Genomic DNA, 12,151 nt, shown 5'->3' on the forward strand with positions numbered 1-12,151 from the left:
AACAAGTAACTGCAACGTGGGGCTGTCATTTATATAGATTCATTTCTACCTATAAAATGTTCTTATTACCTGAAATCAAATGATCAGAACAAACCCGAAGTCGTCGTAGCACGTCACATCTCGGTTGATTGCAGCAATCCATGCATGCCTTCGCCATTAACTTTTCTTTTCAGCCGCGTCCGTGTTTCCAGAAATACGCTTAGGAATGTGTTAAAGCTAGTCATTTCTCTCCCACCTCGATTGTAGCAGTTGACAATCGCACACGTCTTCTGCGTTATTATTATCACTGGATTTTTGATATTTCCTCGGACTCAGTCTGGACCATTCCTGAGGGTCCAGCCTCAGACTGATATTTTTTTTACTCTTCCCCCCTTCCCCAATGTCACCTTTTTCCCACTTTTTAAGGAGCGCCCTAAGTGGCTGATCCGTTGGCGGTCCCGTCTTGTCTCCCTGTAACGTATGTCTGCTCTTAGCGGGATTGTGCCAAAAATGTAATTTCAGTTCTTATGTGTCTTGTACATGTTAAGAATGGACAAATAAAGCTGCTCTGCTCTCGGATGAATGCTATGAAACAATGGGTCTTCTATTATTGCCAACGGCTAATGCAGTGTGGGACACGTTGAAAAATCCGAACTTCTCTATACTCGCCCTCAAAAATGATTATTTTCATAACAAAAAACTAAATAATACAATAATTCCAAGCATAAAAAAAGAACATTTTTAATAACTTGCAGCATTGAAAAGTCCTATTCTAATGGAACTGGTAGAGAAAAGTAATTTGGTGTCACGACATTTTCAGTTTGCATGATGGAAGGCCTGAAAACAGTTTCTGTGATTGTTCAGGCAAAGATGCACTTTGCATTTCTCACAGTACACATGGGAAAAGTGACCGGTGCAGTACTTGCATCGCTGTCTGGTTTGCCACGTTGGGAAATGGTCAAGGGCGTCCTTCCTCACGTCGGGCGGCACGCCGGTCGTTTTCCTTTTCCGGGAAGGGGTCGGCGTGGCATCTGGAGAGGATAGCGGTCTGGCAAACTTTGTGACCTTCCCTGCACTTGTGAGAGACGTGCCAACAGAAGCCTGGAACCTCTGAAGAGGCAGCGGTTTTTGCTCGGGCCTCATTCTCTCCACGTCTTTTCTGTAGCGGATCCATGCGTTGATCACCGCCACCGTAACGGTGTGCCACCAGATGTCTAAATACCACCTCTGAGATCTGAATCTGTACCTGTAAAGTGCAGACAACATGTCAAGAAGGTCAACGCCCGCCATGAATTTGCCGTAAGCGTCGACGATGGCTGGTCTGGGAACCAGGATATGGGTGTGGGCTTTCCGATCCCAGCGCTTCACGTGGCCCAGTGGTTCAACGCCGACAAAAGAGGAGAGCAGGTCGACAGATTTGTTGTCGTACCATCTCACAATTATGTGGTCTTCCTGGTTCACGCTGAAATCTAGAGACCCTTTTCCCTTGGCCTTTAATTCCTTCTCATGAACCAGTAGGCAGTTCTTCACCCTGCTCATTCGCACGGTGCCTATGAAGTAGATTCCTCTTTGTTTCAAGTGCTCCACTAATTGAACCGATGTAAAATATTTGTCAGCAAAAACTTTGTGATTTTTATTCGCTGGCAGGGTTGAGGTCATTTTCAGTACAACGTCTCCAGCAGCGTCAACGTCAGATTTCTCCTGGTCTGGATTTTCTTCCCCTTGGCACACGTCAAAGTCGTAAAGAAAGCCGCTGAGTCCGACACGACCCCACATCGTGAACTCCGACTTGGGATCTTTTCCCGGGACGCAGCGCCGCAGATTTAATTTTCTTTTAAAAGGCACCATGATTTTGTCTACAGCATGACATTCTTCCGGAGGTATGCAAAGAAAACGTTGCCGTAATTTCTCCAACCACGGACTGAGTTTCCACAGTTTGTCTTTTTTCGCCTCCTCCGATACCCTGAGGTTGTTCTGAAAGTGAATCCGCGGCAGCAAACACAGGAATCGATCACGCGACATGACATCACAAACCGCCGGGTACCTGGTCTCCATCTCCCAGTAGGCTCGCACGTTGGGCATCTGTACCAACCCCATGTGCATGTACATACCCACAACTTGCTCAATTTCTTTGGCGTTTGTGTTCACCGACTTTCCGTCTTCTTGCAGGCTGTACAAGTTTGTTTCTTCGGCAATTTCCAGCAGCATTTCCTCGGTCACAAAGTCTTTGAAATACGAGTATGGCGTCCAGTCGAGTCTGTCTTCGGAGCCTTCCTCGACATACTCCACAAAGTCAACCGCTGGAGGTTCAAACCGTTTTCTTTTCCACTGATACTCTTTTCTTTTCATTTTCCGCCGTGTCGCTTGCGTTTGTGTTATATCATTGTGTTCCGTTGTGTCCTCGTCTGGGACTTCCGGGTCCTCCTCATCATCATCACTAGTGTCTGTGCTTTCCTCCATCCTCGCAGGAGGGGTCCATTCATCCATCTCATCATCCTCTTCCCCGAGCTGCTCCATGTCACTCGAACTTCCATCCATAATCCTTTTCAAAGCATCCTCAATGTGGTATTTATTTGCCATCTAAAAAAAACACACAAACACAAAACAAATTATATCAAATATTTTTTTCCTCAATGTTAAATCAGAATTTACCAACAAAGATAGCACTGGAACTAAGGGTGTAACGGTACACACAAATTTCGGTTCGGTACGTACCTTTGTTTAGAGGTCACGGTTCGGTTCATTTTCGGTAAAGTAAGAAAACAACAAAATATACATTTTATGGTTATTTATTTACCAAAATTTGCAAACAATGGCTTTATCCTTTTAACATTGCTTTAAAATAGCTCTGTGTGTGATGGATGTGAGCCACCACTAGGCTGATCAGTGCAACAGCAGGCAGTCATGAATGCTAAGCATAACAATAACATACATATACACACAGGGTCCATTGCCAGGGTTAATGCAGTCAACATACATCAAATAAAAACTAAATAAGATAAGGCTCAGAATTGGTTTCTTAACAAAACCGTTCTACATATAAAGTGCAACATTAAACTGATTCAAGTTGTTGCTCAAATTAAATCAAATGACAAAACTTTTCTTCTACATACAAAAAGTGCAACATTAAACAGTTTAAAGGCCTACTGAAAGCCACTACTAGCGACCACGCAGTCTGATAGTTTATATATCAATGATGAAATGTTAACATTGCAACACATGCCAATACGGCCGGGTTAACTTATAAAGTGCAATTTTAAAATTCCCGCCACACTTCCGGTTGAAAAACTCCTTTGGATATGATTTATGCGCGTGACGTCACAAAATCCACGGAAGTGGTTGTACCCCATCGACCCGATACAAAAACCTCTTGTTTTCTTCGACAAAATTCCACAGTATTCTGGACATCTGTGTTGGTGAATCTTTTGCAATTTGTTTAATGAACAATGGAGGCTGCAAAGAAGAACGTTGTAGGTGGGATCGATCGGTGTATTAGCGGCTAAGTACAATACTTACAGCAACACAACAAGGACTACTTACTTAGCAGACGCCTAGCCGATGCTTGCCGCCAAACCCACGGATGAAGTCCTTTGTCGCGCCGTCGATCGCTGGAACGCAGGTGAGCACGGCTGTTGATGGGAAGATGAGGGCTGGCTGGCGTAGGTGGAGCGCTAATGTTTTTATCATAGTTCTGTGAGGTCCGGTTGCTAAGTTGCTAAATTAGCCTTAGCGTCGTTAGCAACAGCATTGTTAAGCCTTACCAGGCTGAGAATTTTTAACCGTGTAGTTACATGTACATGGTTTAATAGTATTGTTGATCTTCTGTCTATCCTTCCAGTCAGGGGTTTATTTATTTTGTTTCTATCTTCATTTGAGAACGATGCTATCACGTTAGCTCAGTAGCTAAGTGTGTCACCGATGTATTGTCGTGGAGATAAAAGTCACTTTAAATGTCCATTTCGCGTTCTCGACTCTCATTTTCAAGAGGATATAGTATCCGAGGTGGTTTAAAATACAAATCTGTGATCCACAATAGAAAAAGGAGAGTGTGTGGAATCCAATGAGCCAGCTTGTACCTAAGTTACGGTCAGAGCGAAAAAAGATATGTCCATCACTGCCTCTCAAGTCATTCACTGTAACGTTCCTCATCTACGAATCTTTCATCCTCGCTCAAATTAATGGGGTAATCATCACTTTCTCGGTCCGAATCTCTCTCGCTCCATTGTAAACAACGGGGAATTGTGAGGAATACTAGCTCCTGTGACGTCACGCTACTTCCGCTAAAGGCAAGGCTTTTTTTTATCAGCGAGCAAAAGTTGCGACCTTTATCGTCGATTTTCTCTACTAAATCCTTTCAGCAAAAATATGGCGATATCGCGAAATGATCAAGTATGACACATAGAATGGATCTGCTATTCCCGTTTAAATTTAAAAAAATCATTTCAGTAGGCCTTTAAGGTCAACTCAGCCTCAGATTAACTTTTCTTCCCCCCCCCCCCAGCCTTTAACCCTGGTGACTTTCACTCAATTTTCATGTTTTTTGCCAGAAAAATCAGTTCATCCACATTGTCTGCAGAAAGAGCAGACCTGCTTGCAGTTACAATGTCTACAGCTGTGGAAAATACCATTTCACTGGGCATGGAGGTAGCGGGTATGGCGAGGTAGTGCCTGGCTAACTTGGCAGTAAGAGGACATATGGGCTCATTGTTCTTCCACCATAGAAGTGGCTCAAAATCTAGTTTTTAATGCAAAATGGTCTTAAATCTGCTGCTATAAAAACACCAACGGCATTTGTTATTGCTTTAGCCCTGCCTGACTCGCCGAGGAGAGGCTGCTTGAATGCGGTGTTTGCACGACGCTCGTCTTTCTCTTTGTTTAAGCGATGTACCGCGAAGCCGAAATGTTCCCAAACGGGAGATCTTAACGAGGCAGGAGGGTCTTCCAGCTCTGGCTTTTGCATGTTGTAGTAGCCCGGTCGTTGCTAGCATGCCGTGTGGTGTGCATTGTTTACACAACGTGCGATACGCTACTTAATATGTCCGTGTGGAAACTTGTTCAGTGCACCTCCGTTCCAAACCGAACCCCCCCGTACTGAAACGGTTCAATACATATACACGTACCGTTACACCCTTGCTTATAAGGTTTTACCGAAAGTTTGCCTCATGCAGCCAAATGGCCACACAACAAACCAGTTATTTGTTTTGCTTACAGATCCGAACAAATTAATTTAGGGAAAAATGTGTGGCAAAGTACGAAGGTGGAGTCTGTATGGCCTCATCCTCCCCAATCATCGTGTCTTTGCCAAAAACAAGTCTTTAACCCTTGTGTGATGTTCATATTGTTGTTACTCAGCCAGCGTTTGTGGGTCTGATGGACCCGTTGCATTTTGTGGCTTTTAATGCCTCACAATCAAACACTTTTATGTTAAAATACTGAACAGATGTTTACCTTATCCCTCCAGGAGGAGGACAGAGTGTAGGTACACAGAACATCAGAGGGTCAAATGTGCGAGAAAATGAGAGCAGACAGTGTTGACAAACAATGTTGCAACCTTGTGTGGAAACCGCAGGTGCAGAAACACAAAAGAAGAATCCCTGTGGGATGCAGAAACTGGCACAAACATTTTCCGTGCACTGTTCGTATTGTTGTTACTCAGCCAGCGTTTGTGGGTCTGATGGACCCGTTGCATTTTGTGGCTTTTAATGCCTCACAATCAAACACTTTTATGTTAAAATACTGAACAGATGTTTACCTTATCCCAATAAACATCTGTTTTGTGTTTCTGCACAAGGTTACAACATTGTTTGTCAACACTGTCTGCTCTCATTTTCTCACACATTTGACCCTCTGAAATTCTGTGTACCTACACTCTGTCCTCCTCCTGTCTAGGCCTGCTGCGTGTGCGTGCGTGCGTGCGTGTGTGTGTGTGTGTGTGTGTGTGTGTGTGTGTGTGTGTGTGTGTGTGTGTGTGTGTGTGTGTGTGTGTGTGTGTGTGTGGTACACAGAACATCAATTTCCAGTGGACCCGGACATCTTATATGTAATAGAAATGTGTAGGTGGGGTGTATGGTGTGTGGTCATTAAATATGTATTCTGATATATGTTCTTCACAGAAAATGAGCCAAAGTCAGTGAGTCTCAGTTTGAAAAATTAATTAATTGTATCATTTTTCTTTTAATAAAAAAATTAAAACGGGTCCCACAAACCCAAACACCACACAAGGCAAAAGTGATGTTAAATGTTGTATTGTACATTTCATTTGGCATTGGTTTCTGCCTGTAAATATACTCCAGGGGTCACCAACGCGGTGCCCGCGGGCACCAGGTAGCCCGTAAGGACCAGATGAGTAGTCCGCTGGCCTGTTCTAAAAATAGCTCAAATAGCAGCACTTACCAGTGAGCTGCCTCTATTTTTTTTAAATTGTATTTATTTACTAGCAAGCTGGTCTCGCTTTGCTCGACATTTTTAATTCTAAGAGAGACAAAACTCAAATAGAATTTGAAAATCCAAGAAAATATTTAAAGACTTGGTCTTCACTTGTTTAAATAAATGCATACATTTTTTTACCTTGCTTCTTATAACTTTCAGAAAGACAATTTTAGAGAAAAAATACAACCTTAATGATTTTAGGATTTTTAAACACATATACCTTTTTTACCTTTTAAATTCCTTCCTCTTCTTTCCTGACAATTTAAATAAATGTTCAAGTAAATTTATTTTTTTATTGTAAAGAATAATAAATACATTTTGATTTAATTCTTCATTTTAGCTTCTGTTTTTTCGATGAAGAATATTTGTGAAATATTTCTTCAAACTTATTATGATTAAAATTCAAAAAAAATATTCTGGCAAATCTAGAAAATTTGTAGAATCATCTTATTTCAATGTCTTTTTAATTTCTTTTAAAAATTTTGTTCTGGAAAATCTAGAATAAATAAGGATTTGTCTTTGTTAGAAATATAGCTTGGTCCAATTTTTTATATATTCTAACAAAGTGCAGATTGGATTTTAACCTATTTAAAACATGTCATCAAAATTCTAAAATTAATCTTAATCAGGAAAAATTACTAATGATGTTCCATAAATTATTTTTTTAATTTTTTGAAAAAAATTCGAATTAGCTAGTTTTTCTCTTCTTTTTTTCGGTTGAATCTTGAATTTTATAGAGTTGAAATTGAAGATAAACTATGTTTCAAAATTTAATTGTCATTTTTTTCGTGTTTTCTCCTCTTTTAAACCGTTCAATTAAGTGTAAATATCATTAATTATTAATAATAACAGAGTTAAAGGTAAATTGAGCAAATTGGCTATTTCTGGCAATTTATTTAAGTGTGTATCAAACTGGTAGCCCTTCGCATTAATCAGTACCCAAGAAGTAGCTCTTGCTTTCAAAAAGGTTGGTGACCCCTGATATACTCCATTAAAGGTGTTGTGTTAACATCTTAGGTGTATGGAACAGATTAATTTCTTATTGGGAAAAATTTACTTAGTTTTGGAGCGGATTACAAACAAAAACCGAGATTTGCTCACTTTTAGTGGCCCACAGCACCCATAATAATTAAATTGCGCTCCTGTGAGTGTTCTCATGTGTGATACCTCATTTATGTGCAGATATGATGTGTCGTCACTATCTGATAGTGGAGCGAAGAGGTTGTCTGCTTGTGGTCCTCCACAGTGGTCTCCATCGGCTTCTGTTGTTATGTGTGGTGGTGAGCTGCTGCTTGGAGGCTCCGCCCCTCGGTTCTCAACACTTGGACTGTGATGAAACTGTGAGAACTCAGGTGGTTTGTCTTCAGAGTATTCAGTCTTCACAGAGACACCAGTCAGTTGCAGCTTGGTAAGATTGGCCTCCTCCTGCCCGAGAAGAAATTCTCCTTCCTGAGTGGTCCAGAGTTCCTCTTCTTCTTCTTTTATTTGACGGGGCTGAGGATCCTCCTGGTCCAAAGTTGAGCTCCCCTCCTTTGGCTGAGGAGGGTGTACTTCTGTGCAACCAATCAGCTGTTGGACATCTGCAGGACACAAGTAACACAAACACTCAGAGCTTGATCTACAAAACTCAAAAGCAGTGAAGTTGGCACGGTGTGTCAATGGTGAATAAAAACAGAATACAATGATTTGCGAAACCTTTTCAACTTATATTCAATTGAATAGACAGCAAAGACAAGATATTTAATGTTTGAACTGAGAAACTAAAATTTTTTTTTCAAATAATCATTAACTTAGAATTTAATGGCACCAAAAAGTTGGCACAGGGGAATTTTTACCACTGTGTTACATGGTCTTTCCTTTTAACAACACTCAGTAAACGTTTGGGAACCCGAGGAGACCAATTTTTAAAGATTTTTAGGTGGAATTCTTTCCCATTCGTGCTTAATGTACAGCTTAAAGGCCTACTGAAAGCCACTACTACCGACCACGCAGTCTGATAGTTTATATATCAATGATGAAATCTTAACATTGCAACACATGCCAATACGGCCGGGTTAACTTATAAAGTGCAATTTTAAATTTCCCGCGAAACTTCCGGTTGAAAACGTCTATGTATGATGACGTATGCACGTGACGTCAATAGTTAAACGGAAGTATTCGGACACCATTGAATCCAATACAAAAAAGCTCTGTTTTCATCGCAAAATTCCACAGTATTCTGGACATCTGTGTTGGTGAATCTTTTGCAATTTGTTTAATGAACAATGAAGACTGCAAAGAAGAAAGCTGTAGGTGGGATCGGTGTATTAGCGGCTGGCTGCAGCAACACAACCAGGAGGACTTTGAGTTGAATAGCAGACGCGCTATCCGACGCTAGCCGCCGACCGCACGGATGATCGGGTGAAGTCCTTCGTCCTTCCGTCGATCGCTGGAACGCAGGTGAGCACGGGTGTTGATGAGCAGATGAGGGCTGGCTGGCGTAGGTGGATAGCTAATGTTTTTAGCATAGCTCTGTGAGGTCCCGTAGCTAAGTTAGCTTCAATGGTGTCGTTAGCAACAGCATTGTTAAGCTTCGCCAGGCTGGAAAGCATTAACCGTGTAGTTACATGTCCATGGTTTAATATTATTGTTGATTTTCTGTCCATCCTTCCAGTCAGGGGTTTATTTCTTTTGTTTCTATCTGCAGTTAAGCCCGATGCTATCACGTTAGCTCCGTAGCTAAAGTGCTTCGCCGATGTATTGTCGTGGAGATAAAAGTCACTGTTAATGTCCATTTCGCGTTCTCGACTCTCATTTTCAAGAGGATATAGTATCCGAGGTGGTTTAAAATACAAATCCGTGATCCACAATAGAAAAAGGAGAAAGTGTGGAATCCAATGAACCCTTGTACCTAAGTTACGGTCAGAGCGGAAAAAGATACGTCCTGCACTGCACTCTAGTCCTTCACTCTAACGTTCCTCATCCACGAATCTTTCATCCTCGCTCAAATTCATGGGGTAATCGTCGCTTTCTCTGTCCGAATCGCTCTCGCTGCTGGTGTAAACAATGGGGAAATGTGAGGAGCCTTTCAACCTGCGACGTCACGCTACTTCCGGTACAGGCAAGGCTTTTTTTATCAGAGACCAAAAGTTGCGAACTTTATCGTCGATGTTCTCTACTAAATCCTTTCAGCAAAAATATGGCAATATCGCGAAATGATCAAGTATGACACATAGAATGGATCTGCTATCCCCGTTTAAATAAAAAATCAATAATTTCAGTAGGCCTTTAAGCTGTACATCAAGCAAGAATGGGAAATAATTCCACCTGAAAAGCTTCAAAAATGTGTCTCCTCAGTTCCCAAATGTTTACTGAGTGTTGTTAAAAGGAAAGGCCATGTAACACATTGGTAAAAATGCCCCTGTGACAACTTTTTCGCACTGAGTTGCTACCATTAAATTCTAAGTTAATGATTATTTACAAAAAAAAGGTAAGTTTCTCAGTTCGAGCATTAAATATGTTGTCTTTGCAGTCTATTCAATTAAATATAAGTTGAAAATGATTTGCAAATCATTGTATTCTGTTTGTATTTACGAATTACACAACGTGCCAACTTCTCTGGTTTGGGGTTTTGTATTTTGATTAATGCATGGAGTTGAAATAATTTGCTGAAAGCTCAGTCCCTGGAGTTCAAAAATCCCTTCTGCACCCCTGGTTCGGATCACGTGTTTCTCTTTGTGTTACTAATATTTAATTTAGGAGCCAGATGAGGTGGTTCGGGCATCTGGTCAGGATGCCACCCGAACGCCTCCCTAAGGAGGTGTTTCGGGCACGTCCGACCGGTAAGAAGCCACTGGGAAGACCCAGGACACGTTGGGTAGATTATGTCTCCCGGCTGGCCTGGGAACGCCTCGGGATCCCCCGGGAGGAGCTGGACGAAGCGTCTGGGGAGAGGGAAGTCTGGGCTTCCCTGCTTAGGCTGCTGCCCCCGCGACCCAACCTCGGATAAGCGGAAGAAGATGGATGGATGGATGGATTTTGAACTGCGTGATTAAAGCGAGGAAAACCTGCGTAATTGTGCTAATTGAAACGTGCACTGTGCGCCAACGGCGCATCAACATTTCGTCTTCATTGTACAATGTTGACAGTTTTGTTTCCTTCCACTGCAACTATGACAAAAAGTTACCTTCAGTGTGAAACACATATCGACTCTTATAAACAGCTTCCAGTTGTTGTCGATGTCGCTCCTTCTCTTCTCTCGTTCGAGAAAGTTCCTCTTCGTAAGACGCTATCGTTTTTTCAAACAGTGCGGATATTTCGTCAGCTGCCGCCATTAGTCGCTCCTTCACCAACTCTTTTAACATTTTGAATGTTTTTTTTTTAACTCGATTACACTTTCTTCGCCTTTGTCTCGCGTCGTCTTGAAACGTTGCTAACTTCCGCCTTTTTCTTCTTCGGTGGTAGTTTCGCCGCAGCTCAATCGTTCGTGACATCACAAGGCTGCCACCTGGCGGCATTTTCGGTAACATGGACCATTACATAAATGGAAATCAGTATGGATTTCGATCAAATAGGTCTACGAGCTTGGCCATCATGAACATTATTGAAGATATTACAACTGCAATTGATCAAAATAAATACACAATAGGAGTGTTTATTGATTAAAAGAAGGCATTTGACACTATAGATAATCAAATTCTCATTTCTAAATGATATGCATGGAGTTAGAGGAGTTGCACTGGACCGGTTAACCAGCTATTTACAACAACGACAGCAATATGTTGAGATGGATGATCATAGGTCAGAATGTATGAATATTGAATGTGGAATTCCACAAGGTTCGATTTTAGGACCCAAACTTTTTATTTTATATATAAATGATATTTGTGAGGTTTCGACAAACATGGTCACACATAATACAACCTGCTCATTGAACTTTGTAGATATAACATTTTAAAAAAAACGTCCAATTAACATAAATAAAAAATGACAACCATTTAAATCCATTACAATTTGAACAATGCAAAAAAAACCTCTTTCCACACTTATCCACGTTTGGCGCATTTTAGCTGCTTGATATTTCTGATTGATTAAAAAACTTTAAGGAGGTTGTCACAGAAGTAAACAAGGCAGGAGTTGAACTTTCACATACTCTTAATAACCGATTTGAATACTTATTAATTATATATCCAATATTAAAGTTAAAGTTAAAGCACCAATGATTGTCACACACACAAAATTATTCTCTGCATTTGACCCATCACCCTTGATCACCCCCTGGGAGGTGAGGGGAGCAGTGAGCAGCAGCGGGTGGCCACGCCCGAGAATCATTTTTGGTGATTTAACCCCCCAATTCCAACCCTTAATGCTGAGTGCCAAGCAGGGTGGTAATGGGTCCCATTTTTATAGTCTTTGGTATGACTCGGCCGGTATGACTCACAACCTACCAATCTCGGGCAGACACTGAGTAGTATATTATTATAATAATATGTACTCATATACATGAAAAGGCTTTATATATATATATATATATATATATATATATATATATATATATATATATATATATATATATATATATATATATATATATATATATATATATATATATATAACACAGAGGCTATTTCATCCCTACAAGCCTGTTTCGCAGGTTTCCCTGCTCTTCAGTGGGGAGAAAATCCCCTGAAGAGGGGGTGAAAATCCCCTAAACGGCAGGGAAATCTGCGAAACAGGCTTGTAGGGATGAAATAGCCTCGTGTGT

General features: G+C 41.2%; 2 protein-coding genes across 2 annotated transcripts in view; one reads left to right on the forward strand and one right to left on the reverse strand.

Moving 5' to 3' along the window:
* The window catches only part of LOC133632174 (zinc finger protein 37-like), a 162,801-nt gene that overhangs the window by 41,911 nt on the left and 108,739 nt on the right, over positions 1-12,151 (forward strand). The gene's annotated exons all lie outside the window — the stretch shown is intronic.
* Positions 708-10,886, reverse strand: LOC133631845 (piggyBac transposable element-derived protein 2-like). Its single transcript, XM_062024011.1, has 3 exons — positions 10,574-10,886; positions 7,576-7,988; positions 708-2,559 (listed from the first exon to the last, which is right to left on the reverse strand). The coding sequence occupies exons 1-3, from the start codon at positions 10,878-10,880 to the stop codon at positions 796-798; spliced, it is 2,484 nt and encodes an 827-aa protein (XP_061879995.1). The 5' UTR covers positions 10,881-10,886; the 3' UTR covers positions 708-795.

Source organism: Entelurus aequoreus, linkage group LG17 (genome assembly GCF_033978785.1).
Source record: "Entelurus aequoreus isolate RoL-2023_Sb linkage group LG17, RoL_Eaeq_v1.1, whole genome shotgun sequence".
Lineage (NCBI taxonomy): Eukaryota > Metazoa > Chordata > Actinopteri > Syngnathiformes > Syngnathidae > Entelurus > Entelurus aequoreus.

Bases quoted from the DNA above. Each gene is read 5' to 3' on its own strand.
- LOC133631845 (XM_062024011.1), bottom strand. From the start codon at position 10,880: ATGTCACGAACGATTGAGCTGCGGCGAAACTACCACCGAAGAAGAAAA. The intron at 7,989-10,573 runs GTAACTTTTTGT...TGTGTCCTGCAG, and splicing joins ATATGTGTTTCACACTGAAG to ATGTCCAACAGCTGATTGGT. The intron at 2,560-7,575 runs GTATCACACATG...TGTTTTTTTTAG, and splicing joins CATATCTGCACATAAATGAG to ATGGCAAATAAATACCACAT.